Here is a 17,002-nt window from a genome sequence, read left to right on the forward strand (position 1 = left end):
CGCGAACCTCGTTGTAATATTTCGCCTCTTCGCCGCCACCTAACCGACATAAGTTTAACGTACGGTTTGAAACTTTCCCTCCATCGTCGCTCACCTCGTCCCGTTCAACTCGCAAGGCTTCCTTCCCATCGACGGTATCCTCCCCGTCCACCTCCCTCTTTCTCACGTCTCTCTCCGACCTAGCCTCGCCCGAATCTCTCTTCTCCACGTGCGACTCGACTTGCAGTCCGTCAGCAACCAGACCGGAAGTTCCACCTCTCTTACGGCCTCCGGGAGCAGAGTTGCTCCGTTTCTCTGGTTTCTTCCTGAGCTTCTTTTGCTTCTTTTTAGACTTCTTCCGGTGCTTTCCCTTTCGACCCGGCCCCCCTCTCCTGACTCTCCGGCCCCCAGAAGCGGCAACGGATCTTCTTTCCCGCCGTTTCGAGTGTCCGTTTAAACTCGTCCCGGATTTCAAGGGATTCCCAAGTTTCGTAAATGACTCAAGGAACCCGGCACTGCCGCCGAATCCTTTCGCACTTTCTACATCGGCCTTCCGGTACGATCTTGAGACTGGAATTTCGTGATCAACTTCATTCTTTCCGATAGACCGGACAGCCGTGTCCCGACGAAGAGGTTCGTTGGTGCCAAAATCTTCTCGGTGAACCGATTTGTCGTTGGAATCTGTAGAATCGCCGGATCCTCGTTTAACCCGGATGTGCTCGAAATTCATTCGGTATTCATTCTCCAGGCCGTCTGCGATAGCCGGTCCATTCAAATCCATCAACGTTAGCATTGCCGTTTTGAGCAGTGCCGGAGAATTTGTAACTGCTTCATCTTTCTTGTCGGAATTCAAGAAGGCCCGATTCTTCACGGTTGTATAACCGAGTCCCGTAGCCAGCCGATGATCGGTCGAATTAAATTCGCGGAAAATCTGCGGATTCCGATCGGTCGCAGTGATTGTCCGATGACTTTCAACAATGCCCGGAGTTTGCTCTCCGTATAATTTTCCATGACGATTTAACGTTGATCCGGAATCGGTGTAATCGGTAAAATTGAGTCCGTATACCGGCGCAATGTGAGGAGCAGCAGATTTGGTTGTACTTGTATCAGAACCCGTATTATCAACGTTGGATGATCGGTTGAAATCGGATACTTGATCGGCTTTATCAGACCGCGATAAATTTTCGCTCGCGTTGTCATTTGGAGTATCGAACGATGTTGGTTTTATCGTCGAATGATCGTCGGGGGCGGATCTCTTCCTGTGCGTCACTCCGGGATCTTTCGATTCTTCCGACGTGAGTAACGAATTATTATCATTGCCAGCTTCCGCATGAGGATAACCAGCAATGCAGCACAATATCGCTACGAGGACAATTATCCATGAAAGCCTGTGTTTCACCGAGGCTACCTTCACCATGCCACAATTCGCTCAGTTTACCGTTTGCGCGACAAGACTTTCGTATCAAACACATATGGATGGATTATCGAACGAATTATTGTACATGGGATAGAAATGTTCCATACATAATGTGTCGCCAGACGTGTCAACCGTCAACGTTACGAGTGAAATTCGTTGCTACTGCTGGCTTTGCGTTGAACAATGAAGTTGCAGTTTACGAAAATAAGAAAAAATGAATAAACCGAGAAAAAATAAAAAAAAAGAAAATACGAATTCAGAGACACGTTGCCGCATTAATGCCAGTCGCGTATTAACAGATAAAACTAATATCAACGATCGCTTGTTCGATAAACGATAAGCTTGTTCAAACAATCGAGAAAATAGTTTTTACACACTCGGGATGCAGTGATTTGGGAATTTTTCTAAATTAGCGATATCGTGTATATATATGCCATGAGAATTGTATAAGTAGTTTGAATGTAAGAACCGTATCGATGTACAATACATCTTTATATCACTCAAGTACTTTGCATATTTTTTAAATTAAATGATTTATTTATACCATCTATTACCAAGGTTTTATGTTAATTAAATAAATACTGTCTTCATCCATTTGTTTTCAAATATATATGTATATTTTTCTGTCCGTTCTTGTTTAGTTTCTCTTTCTCGTGGAATGGGAGAGGAAAATAATTAAAAATAGAAAAATAAGATTACTAAAGGGGGGAAAAGAAGTAAAAAAAAAAAAAAAAAAAACGAGTTAGAAAAAGAACACAAGTCTCTTCCTATTTTAATTAACTTAAAAAGATTGATGCCTTAGTTTGAAGATTCTGCTTCCTCGTGTACGCTCTCTGTCAGTTCGACGGTATCGCTTTGTTTTGATCTGAAAGAAATCATTAGATTGAAGATCACAGGCTCCGTGAGAAGATTCGGGTAGATGCAAAACCGTATACTATATATTACCTTATATTTAACAACAGAATGAATACTCAGATAATAATAATAATAATAATAGTAATAATAATAATAATAACAATAATGATCGCAACGATAATAATTTATCACACGTATGGTGTTACGTATACACATATATGTAGATGCATTCAATGTGTATAAATCTAAATATAATTTTAACGAAAATTTTTCGACGGCTTTAGTGATAATATTAGAATGTGTGTACGCACATGTGGTATCAGAGATTGAAACGGCGAATAGAAATTACAGAAAACAAGAGAGGTAAAAAGAATAAAAAATAAAAAATAATAATAATAATTAATGAGGCTACACACGTTTCTATATTATCATCATAAAATAGACGTTCAATTTTCTTTAATTATACATGTGTGTGTGTGTATATATATATATATATATAACGTTATCGCAAATATTATAACGGATATATCAGCCTGCAAATTGACGATGAAATAAAAATTTATCAGGTCTCCCTATGTTTGTATAGTTTGTATTTATACCGTGGAAGTGTGAAAATTCTCGTAAATTACATTCCGTCTTTCCTAGGAAAATCGCTTGCTAATCTTCTAATACTCTACAATATTGTTACCAACAATGACACACACGATTGTAGGTACAAGTTGGAAATTACACTCTACCAGATCAGGAAGTAAAACTATTCACTTCTAGGGTCAATGACAACAACAACAGGAACAACATGGAACATCGATATACCGATAATGATGTGAAGTGTTAGTTTCAGTCTCCGCTGTATAATATAATATATTGTCATGGGAGAGAATTTGAAGCAAAAAATAAAAAAAATTGCCACCCCATTGTAACAGTTCCGCAATACAAACTTTTGTATGCATATGCAAATTTGTAACGTATATGTACTTGCACAATATAATTCGCGAAAGAATAATTCCGAAAAAAAAAAAAAAAATGTATAGATAAATCTTTCTACTCGAGTGCCAGTTTTATTTTAACAGTCAGTATTGTCGGTTGTCAAGGATTGTTTTTTTTTTTTTCTTTAATCTATATAAGTATAATAATAATTCTTTTGCATGCTTTATCAAATTATTTTTCCGTTCACCGTTGCAGTGGGAATTTCAACAGCTCACGCAAGAACTATACGTCATACAAGCAATGTACACACATACACAGGTATGCATACGTAAATGCATAGGCACTTTGCTACGTTTCACTAATAATTGTTTCCTGTTCGAGTTTTATTTTAGTAGAAATGCATTTTGTACCTGAATGATGATCGTACGTATGTATATTTTTATATACAGTAGCGCTCAGAAGTATTTTGACAAAAGCTAGTAATTGAGTTAATTACATGCAAGTATAAACTACAAAAATCAATAATATTATTTATTGAAAGAAATTCGATGTTCTACATAATTGTTAAAAATTAACTCTCGATTGCTCGAAAATAAAGTGAAGATAAAGAAAAGTAAGACAAACGATTGATCAAAGTAATTACGAATTTTATATTATCAAAATACTTCTGAGCGCTACTGTATATATACAATATCGTGATATGATGGGGGACGATGATAATGATGATGATGATGATGATGAAAATAATAATAATAAAACGTCGGTAGAAATAATAATAATAATAACCATACCGATGTTATTAATGATGATCACAGTAATAACATTATAGTGGCAATAGTAATAATAATTGTAATAATAATAATAATAATATTAGTAGTAAGAAACATGTATATAGTGCTATTTTATCCGTAATTGTAAAATCGTAAGTCTATATTTTGTGTTTTTTCTTGTTTCTTTGTTGTTTTTTTCAATTAAATTTATTCAATCAATTATTTCACTATTTAATTAATATTAATAGACAAAATAAAAATTGCTCTACTTTATGATGTACTTTGTTTTCTTTTCTTATTTCCTCTTAATGCAAGGATGCTTGGCGCAAGCGAAATGAAAGCACGAAGAATGTGTCTAATTTAATGTTTAAGGTTCTCGACAATTTATACAAGGGAAGGATGATCAATGATATAATATGACCATAATGATTCGCATTGATTGGAAATTTGGTTTTTGATTAATTTTTTTGCTTCAATTTTAGGAGAAAAAAGAAAAATCTACACGTATACATGTTAAGAAGTAGCCAACCAAGTTATTTGGAAATAAATTTTAAAGTAAAACATGGAATCGTATTACGCCAAATAGCATAAACATTTCGATTGGAAATTAGAAAAACAGAGTGACACTCAACATATAGAAATGGCAGTTAATAGTTACAGTTAGAAAAAATTCTATCCCGGGTTAACACTCTTGACGATAAAATTTTAGTAGGTACATAATATAGCAATTATCTGTGAAAATAAAGAGGCAAAGATTATCAATGAGAATATAGTGTAAACTATGATGTAACATAGCCTTTTTGTCTCAGGTGAAACGCATATGCTTCATTTTGCATCGCGAATATAGGTGTATATGTACTACAAAACTAGGCCTTTTTATGTTCGTTTGTGTTTTTTTTTTTTTTTTATCTGTTGTTTTTCTCTCTTTTTTTTTTTTCTTCTTTTTCAGTATAATAATTGAAACATGTTTCAGACTTGCGTACGAGCGTATTCTATTTACAAAATTAAGATTTGTTGGAAAATGTATATATATGTACATATTACATATACATATAAAGGGATAACGAAGTCCATCTTTGCGAACTTTGGTTCCTTCTAAAATTATATGTTCAATTGTATATATAAGTAGATTTCTATTTGGAAATGCAAAAACAAAAATTGCGCGCATCGATCATCAGTTCATAAGATGTTGCAATTTCCTTTGACCTTTACTTTTTTACAGTGTAACAAGATTTATTGCGTGGTTTGTTAAGGTTTGCACGAGTTCTCTCATTCGAAAGGGATAAAAATATATCAGGATACAAGTGAATTTGATTGAGAGATAACTTTGCAGTTGTCGATCCACTCGGCAAGTGGAAGGCAATCCTATAGTTTAATCCGGCTTCTCCGGCGTGAAAGGAGAAAATTGAAAGAAATCAAATGAAAAAAAAAAAAAAAAATTAATAATCTTGTACATCATGAAATCAAATTTTCGTACCTAAATTGATAATTATAAACGTGTTCAAACAGTAATGTAATTATTACTTATCGGTAATCGTTATAATATTATTCGTATTCACAGCTCAAAATTAACGAGGTTTAGTTTATTCTCCCGTATATTATTATAGATAGCTTGGACAAGCCTGTTTAATTGAGACTGATTGGTATTTTAAAGCATAAATTTTCAGTTTCAGGAATGTTCGGTCACTACTTGTATCAAAGACCTTAAATCATTATCGTAGTTGAACTTCGGTAGGTGTATTATTTGTAAGATATAATCGGCATGAGAAGCACCCCCCCCAAAATATCAAGTTGCCACGTATCATATCACTGTAGCTTTTCTATTTCATATGTTTTGTTTCAATCTCTGCTCCGCGTGACAAGTTGTGCATAATAACGCCTAATCTATACCGAAATTCGTTTTAGAAGTTTAGTGTTCATGTATATTAAAGTATTTTCCTTCGATTTAATTAAGTCTATTATTTTCATCGTTTTATTTATTTCTTTTTTTTCTATCTTCTTTCTTTCTCCTAGGTCTGTATAAGTTAAATAGCAAGTGAAAATTTATCGGGAATATAGTTAGTATCAATTAACAACGACTCGTCAATTTTTAGGCAATCGATCGATCGAGCGGTTTTGTTACCCTGAATGACGACGATAACTATGAAAAGAAATCTTCAATTTTCACTACTTAAATACTTACATTCATTTTAATTCGTTTCAATGGTCAACATACAACTGTTGAAGATCAGTCATTAATTTAACGGCAGTTCGATATTCCAAATTAGTTTCGATGACTGAGCCAGAAACTTGTACTTCACCAATTTCTAAGTGCTTTTATTGCTAGGGGACGAAAAAAATTTATTTCTTTTTTCCGTTTTTTGTTTTTTTTCTTTCATCTTCAGGGATACACTGCATGTCGCAGCAACTTTTTCGTATAAAACCATCTTTTCTCTACGTAATGGTGTATATCAGGTCAGCGTATCGAGTCGTTTCTTTTGGTATATAGTGTACTTGAATCGATACTTTCTGATGGTTTATAGTTAAATAATATTTGCTGCATAGTGGACTCGACGAAGAAGTATCGAGTTTCAATAATTCTTAGAAAAATTAATTCATTGATGAATCATCATGACGGATTCTTTCATAATCAATATTCTGCAGAAACACGGGCGAATCACAATATAAAAATACAAATAGAAAGGTTTCATACAATTTTACAGAGTTTATCAGTCTTTCGCGACGTTCTTACGACGTTTGTGTTTTCAGAGTCAGTTACTTTCCGTATCTATAAAGTCTGGTTAGCATACCTATCTCAATAGATGATTTTACGTATCTAACTACCACCGAGATGCCGACTGGCTTATTCAAGTTCAATGGCTTGGCCCCGTGTATAAACGACCAACCTGCTTCATATTCTCAATAATAAATTAGCCAATTTGTTGGGTACCGTACTGCGTAGAACGGCGAATCACTGGTATCCTTAATAAACGTGATAATTGAAACTCACGTTAGGGTAATATACCGACATAAAAAATGTCCACTCTTCAAATTCGTAATAACAAGTTAGAAAATACTCAGTTCTAGAAAGTGAATAACATTATTTCGTTGTCAGTAGGAATTGATCGTATGATTAGACTGATCTCGCATCTGAGCAGCTAAGTACTGCTCAAAGCAAATCTATTAACAAAATCGTAGCCGCTTTTGGGGCAAAGATTTTCTTTAAACTTGAAATTATGACTTATCACAGATGACTGCATATGTTTCACTGATTCGGCTATTATAATGCAACGATTTGTAAATAGGAGCCACAAATTAGAAGATTTATCTAAACAAAACAACACTTGACATCACTGTGAGTATACTAGGTTTAAAATTTAACAGCCCATAACTGTTACACCATGATGGTATAAAAAAATTGAGAACAGATGTGAAGCAAAAAATACGGCTAGTTCTATTAGAAATAGTAAAAACGTCTAAAACCCGGTTGAGTGGTAATGTTTTATGCGATATTGCAAGCTTTTTTCAAAAATCGAATTTATACAGCAAAGTAACTAATCAAGCTGCAAGTGGTTTCGATAGTCTGATAAAAATGGAGTCGAATATGTGCGTATGTTTATGTATATTCAATAAATAATTCCATGTCGTTGTATCAACGCTTTTAATATAACACACGGAAGTAGTACGCGATCGGATAAATGCGTTGTGACGAAGCTCTTGAATAGCATTGGACTTAATAAAAATATCGAAGAAACTCACCGCGTCATTAAATCCATTGCTGGTTTACTGGACTGAATATTACGCTCGGATTATAGAGAAGTAACTGCCCCCGAAACACACATGGGTTTTAATTTATGCCGAGGACTAATAACTCCGGTTGCGCGTATGTGTATCGTTTAAATTTAACTTTTATTCTCTACCTATCCGCGAAGGTATAAGTAACCACAAAATGCGATAACACCCCCACCGACAATCGCAGCACCTATACCTATTGAAAGGGGCTTAAATAATGACCTCTTGAGTTGCTGCCATTCTTCGGTTTCCTTCTGCCGTCGCTTCATCTCTCGTACCTGAGCGGCCAATTTCTCCTTCTTTGCCAAATTACGCTGCCGCAACTCGTTCTTTCTGTAGACAAAGAAATTTTTTTGGGGGAAATTAAGCATTTCAAGCGTTATTTGATTCCAGATTATGACTGTCACAAAGTACTAATAGGAACAAAAAAAATACGTACGTATCTGGACTGGATGGTGGGCTGGAGGCTTTGAAGGAATTTTCTCCATCATTATGTAGTTCCCCTGGTAGAGCGACGTTGTCGCTATTCTGATCGTGCAAATTGTTTGCGACAAGAGCAGGGTTTGCTGGTGGAGGGCTCGTGCTGGGCTCTGTGTAGCTCGGAGGTTCGCACGGCAGCGGTTTGTCTGGTGGGCTGCTGATATCTGCTGATTGAGAGAAGCGGATGTATTAGGAAGGGGAACGGACACTTCATCTTGGACCTCAGCTCACGATTATAGTAACTATTCATTGATGAAAGTCATGCAGTATACAATTTGAACAAAGTACCATTGTCACTAGTCGGACTGGGTATCCATTCCGACTTCATCAGTGACTCTCCTCTCGGTGGAGGCTGTGGAGGCGTATCGTCTTCCTCATCTTCCTCATCGTCCTCTTCCACCTCTTCGAGTAGAGAATTACAGATAGCCTCCACTGGGTTATATGAGTTATTTCGTACCTCATTAGTGTTGATATTCTGCAAGGAACAGATCATTCAGTATTTTTAACACAATTGAAAGCGCCACAGTAGTACAATGCTATTAGTAGAGTGAAATATGCAGCGGTCATTTACAACTTAAAATGCTGGAAAATGTTCTGGGTAATTGCTGCATACTTGATTTTCATATCTGGAAATTTATGTCGAAATAATAAGCAGTAGTCAACTACATATCGCCACATTAATTATGATGTGAAATTCATTTCCTGAGAGTTTTTGTTCTCGAATATGTTATCTTGTTGACTTTTCTTATCTGGCTGTCATAAACTGTTGGCAACTTTGCTATAGACTTGAAAATTCTAGAGCGAGATAAGAGAAAGTGAATGGAATAATTATGAAAATTAATCAGAGTCGCTACGAACAAGTCAGAGAATAGCCAATTAAGTAAACACAGTTCAAATCACAGATCAGCGAAGATGGAAAACTGTATGAATTTATTGATCCGCTCAATAAACCATACAAATAACTAATAGCAATGTGCTACCGTGAATTGGTATTAGTTACCACGTTGTTGGACGGCAGCTGCTTAGCTCCTTCTATTATCGCCTCGTAAGAGAAGCGCAATTGATCTGGGGTTTGGATAAGGCCCATTCTATACCGTCTCATCTCTAGCAGAACATCTCGAACGTTGACAGAGTTCAGACCATTTTCTTCTATCTGACGAGCAAAAGAATAATTTATCATTTTAATTTGAACTTGCACTAAGATTATTATTAGCAACACGGGCAAACAAATTTCAGTTTGCACTTAACCAATTTGACTTACCAATACCAAGCAAGAGTCAACCAAACAGAATGTTCCGGACCTCCCAATCCCTGCAGAGCAATGAATCACAGGGGGGCCAACGTTTTGGTCCAGAGCACCAGACTGCCTGACGTCAGCAAGGAATTGTAAAAAGGCCGTAGGGCTTTGAGGAACGCCAAAATCTGGCCACATTGTATAGTGGAAATGCAAAATTTCTCTACTTTCCTTTGATTCCACATCTGTCAGTCTGTTGAACAAATAAAAATTAAATTATTCATCCGAAGGATTGGAAACCAAAACTTAAATAGCGTAGTTTTATGGCAAATAAGTCTGGTGAATATAACATCAAGTGAGAAAGATTGTAGATAAAGTTACCGTTACAAAATATGTTTTATCGTTTTTATAGATCTAAATTGCCTAGTACCTCAATATTCTGGTCGTGTAATGCGACGCGTCAGTTTTGCTAAGATATTCTACTTTAAGTCCAACGTCTGGGAACATCATTATGTGGTTAGAAGATCCTTCCAAAGGCCAATACTGATGACATTTAACTAGATTCTTCTCAATAACCTTGTTTAGCATGAGTACAGCCTTTGAATTTTGTTCCCATACCATTAGCCAGAAGTGTCCTGACGTGTTGGCCAAGGGACCTTGGGTCAGAATGTATTGCCTATGCGCACGATCCATCTGCATGAAAGAACAATGGAATGATAACGACGTATGAATCGATCGATTAAAAAAATAACATAATAGAACAATAATACAACGAATATGTTGTAATTATAGGACACTCACCCGCACGAGGTTAGCATTGATGTAGTCGCAAGGACCTTTTTTGAGAATAATCCTACTATGGTCATAAGGCGCGACATCTCTGTATCGGTTGAATATTCTGTTTTGTGGTTTCTTCGACTCGTTACAGGTGTAGGCATAGTTCCCGCATTCGTTGCGAATATGCTGTAAAATATAGGGGTAGACTAATCATACTTGGAAGGTAAAGTATGTAAAATGCAAAGGTGAGTACCCAGTCGATCGATAAGTGAATATATGAGAAGATTTGGAGGTACTATGGGAAGCGCGGCGAAGAGGAATCAACCGGAGGAAAAATTCCCATTGTAAACATATAAAGCATTAGTTGACGTGAAACTATCTGTAAAATAATGAGCGCAAGTAGGTTGACTTGAAGTATGGAGTAATAAGGCTGCATGCAACGTACCGACCAGTCAGACAAGGAGCTTTGTTGTACGGATGTAGGTAGGAGATTGTTGCTACGTGTGTGCTAGAAGCGGAATTCCGGTAATAGTAGATTATAGCGGAATTCTCGGGTGATGAAGTAAGGGACAAAAGGAAAAAAATATCGCGTGGCTAAAAACGGCGAGGAATTGACGCTTAATAAGTGCGTTGATTTTAAGGGATAATAATTCGGGTCAGGTGGCCAACTGAACGAGGATAGTTTTGATTTTCGAGTAATATAAAGAGGAGAAGATAAAGCGGGAGGGAACAATGAGCAATGAGACATTTCTTGTTGGTTACCTGATAGAGAACTGGCCAGGCCTCTTTCGAGTTGATCTCCAGATATTCCGTCTCTACGTTGCTCGTCCCACTCGTTTCACTGGTCATTTTGTCTGGCGCAGTTTTCTTCCTCTTTATATCACCGCGACAAATCACTCCCAATTTAATGCTGCTTTCCGAAAATAATTACGCTCGACAAGCCATATGAAAATCCGATTTTTTGCAGTTAAATTCAGACGGAACACACGGCACTCAGGTCCACCAGGCCCAGGCCGACCCCTGCCAACGCAAAACGCAAATTTACCGGTGCTGACATCTCGGGGACGGCGGGTGTCTCGCATAGACCTAACAGGGAGTCGCCGCAAAACTCGCCACAATGCAACGCCACCTCGAAATGAGCGGGAGATTTGAATATTAAAACAGTTATTCGTAAGTGAGAACCCGATTGACGGATTTCTTAATACTGACCAATTGGATGAATCCTTTGGTTCTTTTGGATTCAAAATGTAACAAGTAGAATATATCCAATGTAAAATCTCAAGAAGCTTTGCGGTAAATCTTATAATTTATTAAAATACGAAAAATAAGTACATCGCAACACAGAGCAGGAAGATTCTCTGTCAACGTCGCTTGGTTATCACTATCCATCGTTTCTATTATCAATTAATTGTACACAGCTGAAATAACTGGTATTTGTACTGTTTCACTTACTTACTACCTATGACAATGTTAACGAATTTTTTTTTCCTGAGAAAGTTTTTCTTGCGACATAGGAGCGTATTTACTCTATGCTGATTTAAAAACTATGCTATGGTACATGTTTTTTTACTTTCGGTTGAAAATAATTAGCCTGATTTTAACCGTTTGGTAGGTGATTCATCATTGCCGGCGTCAATCTCGGATTTATTTTCCACACTTGTACTTCCAGTTTGTAGCCTAGAAGCCACCATGCCGGATGAAGAAGCTTCGTCTTTCTTCTCCCTGGACAGAATAAAATTAATAAATAATATTAGAAAGCAGGAAATGAATTCGTAAATTACTAAATAGATCTAAACTACTTGAAATTTGTTACGTACTCAATGACGATTGGCTTGTAACAAGAGATGTTATTGAATCGTGAGTCATTCACCCTTGGGTCAACTCGGTGCCATTGAAGAGAATCTATTGCAGGATGGTGTAACTTTTCCAACGCATCGTTCATTGAAACATTTGTGTAGTCCAGCCAATCCTGGATGCGAATAATTAACATTAATGTGTAACAAGCTATTCGTTTTATTTGTCCATTATCTCATTATGATTTGAAAAACATACTGCCACTTCTTCTTCACTCTCCAACACCATGGGAATCCGGTGATGCAACCATGACGGTATATCCTCGGTATTGGTAGTTATCATCGAACAACTGTATACTATTTTTTTCTATAAAAAGTTTTCGTTAATTAATAAGAACCTGTTTGAATCTAATCGCTTGGGTATCGTTGAAGAGGTTCCAGAATGATGTCATCAAAGAATTGGGCAACGATCATTAGTGGACTTTTATAAACTTGTAACAAGATTCAATACCTCTCCCGACAACCATGTGTCGAATATCCCAGGGATTTTTAATAACTTGATTCCTTTCCATCCGTCATCTTCCGACCATTCGGCTTTCCAAGTTTGACGATCTTCAATTTTGACACCTTCATCCTGTTTAGCGTAGATGAAAAAAGGTTGCTTGACTCCTTTGATTGTCTGCCTTCTTGTTTTCCATTCGTAATAACCATCGCATACTATCACGCATCGTTGACCGTGTAACAAAGGATGAGAATATACCTTGGATTCAAACAAGCCTTCGTAGCGAGCGTTGTAGGGTGCTATATTGTACTCCCTATAGTCGCCCTGCTAAACAAAGTGAATACAAGGAAAAAAAAATCTTGAATATAGATACAGACACTTCCCAGCAGGCAGTCAGGGTCGTGCGTGTTTGGAAATTTGACCTTGACCCATCGAGGTATAATTCCCCACACCATAGGATGTAGGACTCGTTCCTCCTCAACATTGAAATATCGCCCGGCAACGATGCACGGAAGTACGTCCCTCGGGGCGAGATTATACGAGGGCCAGTAGCCAGTTCCAGATCCGGCATCGCCCGCCTGCCAGCGAGTCCAGCGGTATTTTCCCGCCGAACCTTTATGCTGGCAGGCTTGGCACATCTCCACGGCGTCCAAGGTGCTGAAACAGAATGAGAAACATGTCAAGCAGTGTTGACATCGTATACACCTGCCACAAGTCTGAGTTCTGGAATACCAGGCACTCCGGAACAGCGTCTCATGCGCTACAATTATGCCAATTATTTCAATTAGCCGAGCTGGCGTACCAGAACTTGTTAACAACTTACCATACCGTACGCCCGCACATCTCGTCCGTTCGACTTTGTTCAACTTCGAACCCGTTTAAAGCAACACGATTCCACTGTCTAGTTCAAAATTGACTTGCCGGCTTAACTTTGACGGCCAAACCACCGACTGTTTGCACTTCATCAATTGCGTTCGAATGGTTCGAATCGTTCCCACGTTTATTTCCAATCTATAATTGTTTAAGCGTTGATTAAATATTGGTAAAGGTAGCAGGCCACGGATATTATTTTGGCGGTAATGGTAGTTCTCTCTATCTACAGATTCTCTTATGGTTACAATCACAATGTGACAGAGCCGGTAGTTGTAGGGAGTTCTTATATCGAAGCTTGCTGAATCGTTCCTCTATATCTATCTTTCATGATCATCAGTTAATGGTCTAGGATCGATCGGGACGCTACAAATGGCACAATATTGTACTATCAATTAGGCCCCGAAATTTAAGTCACCTTCGAATTGCTTCGAACACTGTGTAACTTTGTCTCGGCTAAATTGATGTAACAATATGCCTTGGTTACATATGCTGTATAAAATCCGGTGGAATAAAGAGTACAATGATTCACTATTTCTGACGATTCGATAATTTTGAGTATAAGCTCTCGTTCGTTAAGTGTAAAAATCAGTCAACAGAAGGCAGGTCACGTTCTAATAGCTGAATACGGACATTAGATGTGGCGTCAACCGCTCCTTAAAACGTTTTCAAAAACTTCTAAATCGTTCGGTGCAACGACATTTGACACTCCGGGGATAAACATCGTTGGGAAGACGTTAGGCTTGAAGTTGTTCAAGATGGTTGCAAGTACAGAGTTTCTAGACGATTCCAAGTCGCAGTCGAACAATGCGACTGGTCTGGTTTTGGCTGGGAAGGAATTTCAGCATAGGTATATAAATAATGGAATATTATTATCGGTTGTAACCGTGGAAATATATATCTATTATTCATTCTGTCAACTTTATCTAGACAGCATTCACGGCATGTGTTTACGATAGATTTACTGTACTTTGATGGGTTTCGTGACGTCATAGAATAACAATCGACAGTAGATCGAGCCGCCATCTTGTTTGTCATCGCTCACGACCGAATCTTCTGACGCTGTAAGCAATCGTGTATTATTGTTGCTAGTTTGTTCTATCAGCTGAAAAAACACGCAGAACGCACGGAAAATGAGCGTACATTTGTGATGTGTCACACTCCGGTATTGGCAATGAGTACTAGTGTCGTTATCGGGCGAACAAAATTCGGCGGTTCGATTTGCATCGTATTCGTTCGGCTACCGGTTTGGCCATCTGAAACAGCCTCCTTCAACAAAAATGAGAAGCTGCGAATCAAGTGCTTGCGGTATTTAAAACAGTTTTGTTCGATTTTCGAAACAGTAATCAGTCTGCGCGTGTGACACGATCGTCTTATTCAAGTATACGATGCAGGTGGATTTCGAAGGACGTTTTTAGCGCCAATCGTGGATGACTCCAGGTAATCTCACCTCTTTATTTGTTTGTTACGCTATATCTCATTAAATGTCGATAGATACGACAAAGAACTCCAGTTAAAAACAATGTTGTCACGTTATTAATCAGTTTTGTGATATCTTGATCGGCAACCATCGATGGGAGTCATATTGTGTCTATGCACGCAGTAGAGAATTTTGTACAAATTTAAAGACGTGTGATTTTGAGCAACTGCGCTTTACGTTTGCGTAAATCTAAATGCCTGCACGCTGGCGTATTCATGTGAAAATAAGTGTCTGAGTCTAGGCAACCGGGTCGTACTTCAGTGTGATTTCAGTTGCAGGGATACAGGCGGATTCAGAATACGTACTGAAATTGTAAAAATTGTCAAAAAAATGAAACCTTCGTTTTTCATTACATTGAAGTACACCTGATCTAGTGATCTTCTGTACAAAATGTTACCGTCGAGCTGATTACACTGTAGCAAAAGCTGAGCGAAGGACAATGTAATTGCGGTAAGACGCCCTACGCGATGAGATCATGATGCGGCATGAGTGAGTCGCATGTTTTCGAAATTCCTGTTTATCTTTTTTTATTTAATGCATAGCATGGCGGTAAAATCCACCGTCTCATAACTGGATAAATTTGTATGTTGTAATGCGTGTCTTTTCCTCAAGTCTGTGCGAATTGTTTTATCATGCTGCTGTTTAAAATTAGGGAAAGTAATATCAAATGAGATAGATTCATTCAAAATCGAGTCACAACATTCAGTGAGCTCACCTCGAAAAGGATCGTCAACCGCCACGCTACCAATCCTAACGCTTTACCGGTTCTTTTCCTTTCACCTATCTCATTGTCCCATGTTCTTGCCTTGTAAGAATGCATTATATCCTTTTCACGAATGTCCGTTTGCATTTACGATTTATTGCACGGCTCGCCAGAAACTCGCAAGTATGTATGTGATTGCCGTTAGATTATCGGCCTAGTCTTCATTAGAAGAAATGTGTTCACCATGGAAGAATTTCAACTATTTACTGTATCTTCGGAGCTTAAGACCATTACAACACTCCAATGCACCATGAAATTTGGGTTTTTCGTGGCATAAATTAATTTCATGTTCCCCGAATGTGGAAATCTTCGGATAATTACGGTGACGCGATTACGTGTCGTACGTATGATAATGACAGTGTTTTCTAGGCATGCTCTTTCTCAAGAATACAGGAGAACCAACTATACGGTATAAGGTTGTTGTAACGTATCCGTACATTCGTGTATTATGCATACAACAATAAATGATAATGACAGTAATACAGCATATTGAAAGGTGACCGCGCATGCACTGCGCAGTACCTACCATGCTGCACACGTTTTCATAAACATACCAGTTACTGCAGCGCTCGGATTTCGCTTTGTGTAAGTCAAAGATACGTTTTTTCTCTCAGGTTACGTAACGCAGAGCTTATATGTGTGTATAGAATTTCGTTGTTAGTTTGTTACGCGTGCGACTTGGCGTGCATTCTTTTGTTTCACTATTTCTTTCTTACGTTCTTTCGTTATTCTTCTCCCCCAATTCTTCTCACTATGTACCTAACAAAAGATCCCTGCAGCTTGATATCTCAAGTGCTCGTGTTGTCGTGATGGGAATATAAACATGCAGTCCGTTCCGAGTGCGGCATGCTAGATTACAGGGCCGTGCCAAGGGCTCTCTATCGCAAGCAAGCAGAGATAATTCGTTCGACCATGAAATGACGAAGTTACGCACAAGTTCAAACACATTTGTGCATAGCATAATATATAGGAGTGTGTCATAAATCAGCTCGCCATGATGCAGGTAATGATCGAGGTATTCAAATTTCTTAACGAGTTTACATTTGCATAAATTGCAATTCTCATTTCTTCATCACTAATTATATTCGTCCAGATATATTACACACTTTCCGAGTGTGATTGTTTTAGCGGCCATAAAAAGGTGTGCATTGATCATGAGTTATGTCCGCGTTGCGTTACCAAATATTTATGGCACAGTTGCAGTGGGTTTTCTTCCCCGATATGCCAAAGTGCTGGCAAGCTGCATATGCGTGCAGTTTATGATTTGCGCTTGAAAATAGAAGGAAAGAGATGATGAAAAAATGGACGCGTTATCCCCTAGCTATCACGCCTCGAGGAATCCCCTTCCCAAGCAGCTTTTCAAGCCCTCCATAACTCCGGGAAG

The 17,002-nt window shown here is 38.0% G+C and overlaps 2 protein-coding genes across 7 annotated transcripts; both read right to left on the minus strand.

Moving 5' to 3' along the window:
* Positions 1–1,990: 1,990 nt before the first annotated feature.
* Positions 1,991–11,249, minus strand: LOC124212673 (Protein tyrosine phosphatase 61F). 5 transcript variants are annotated; one of them, XM_046612997.2, is made up of 10 exons: positions 10,973–11,248; positions 10,656–10,718; positions 10,235–10,396; positions 9,864–10,126; positions 9,461–9,686; positions 9,200–9,352; positions 8,488–8,674; positions 8,159–8,366; positions 7,942–8,052; positions 1,991–2,261 (listed from the first exon to the last, which is right to left on the minus strand). In XM_046612997.2, the coding sequence occupies exons 1-10, from the start codon at positions 11,057–11,059 to the stop codon at positions 2,195–2,197; spliced, it is 1,527 nt and encodes a 508-aa protein (XP_046468953.1). In that variant the 5' UTR covers positions 11,060–11,248; the 3' UTR covers positions 1,991–2,194. The 5 variants fall into 5 exon arrangements, with proteins under 5 accessions (XP_046468953.1, XP_046468951.1, XP_046468952.1 ...); XM_046612995.2 differs by lacking the exon at positions 1,991–2,261 and having other exon boundaries at positions 3,308–8,052; positions 9,203–9,352; positions 10,973–11,249; XM_046612996.2 differs by lacking the exon at positions 1,991–2,261 and having other exon boundaries at positions 3,308–8,052; positions 8,159–8,363; positions 10,973–11,249.
* A 259-nt stretch (positions 11,250–11,508) lies between these two features.
* LOC124210980 (abasic site processing protein HMCES) lies at positions 11,509–14,416 on the minus strand. 2 transcript variants are annotated; one of them, XM_069133221.1, is made up of 7 exons: positions 14,346–14,416; positions 13,427–13,516; positions 12,928–13,162; positions 12,515–12,832; positions 12,263–12,370; positions 12,028–12,179; positions 11,509–11,932 (listed from the first exon to the last, which is right to left on the minus strand). In XM_069133221.1, exons 1-7 carry the CDS (start codon positions 14,411–14,413, stop codon positions 11,797–11,799), a joined length of 1,107 nt encoding a protein of 368 aa, XP_068989322.1. In that variant the 5' UTR covers positions 14,414–14,416; the 3' UTR covers positions 11,509–11,796. The 2 variants fall into 2 exon arrangements, with proteins under 2 accessions (XP_068989322.1, XP_046465486.1); XM_046609530.2 differs by lacking the exon at positions 14,346–14,416 and having other exon boundaries at positions 13,329–13,611.
* Between the last annotated feature and the right edge of the window lie 2,586 nt (positions 14,417–17,002).

The sequence above is a fragment of the Neodiprion pinetum genome, chromosome 2 (genome assembly GCF_021155775.2).
Source record: "Neodiprion pinetum isolate iyNeoPine1 chromosome 2, iyNeoPine1.2, whole genome shotgun sequence".
Taxonomy (NCBI): domain Eukaryota; kingdom Metazoa; phylum Arthropoda; class Insecta; order Hymenoptera; family Diprionidae; genus Neodiprion; species Neodiprion pinetum.

Excerpts from the sequence above, each read along its gene's own strand:
- LOC124212673 (XM_046612993.2), bottom strand. The coding sequence starts at position 11,059 with ATGACCAGTGAAACGAGTGGGACGAGCAACGTAGAGACGGAATATCTG. Across the intron at positions 8,675-9,199 it reads AGCTGCCGTCCAACAACGTG|AATATCAACACTAATGAGGT; the intron begins GTAACTAATACC and ends TGTTCCTTGCAG. Across the intron at positions 8,367-8,487 it reads CAGTCCGACTAGTGACAATG|CAGATATCAGCAGCCCACCA; the intron begins GTACTTTGTTCA and ends TCTCTCAATCAG.
- LOC124210980 (XM_069133221.1), bottom strand. The coding sequence starts at position 14,413 with ATGACAAACAAGATGGCGGCTCGATCTACTGTCGATTGTTATTCTATG. Across the intron at positions 13,163-13,426 it reads TGGCCGTCAAAGTTAAGCCG|CACCTTGGACGCCGTGGAGA; the intron begins GCAAGTCAATTT and ends ATTCTGTTTCAG. Across the intron at positions 11,933-12,027 it reads TACAAGCCAATCGTCATTGA|GGAGAAGAAAGACGAAGCTT; the intron begins GTACGTAACAAA and ends TATTCTGTCCAG.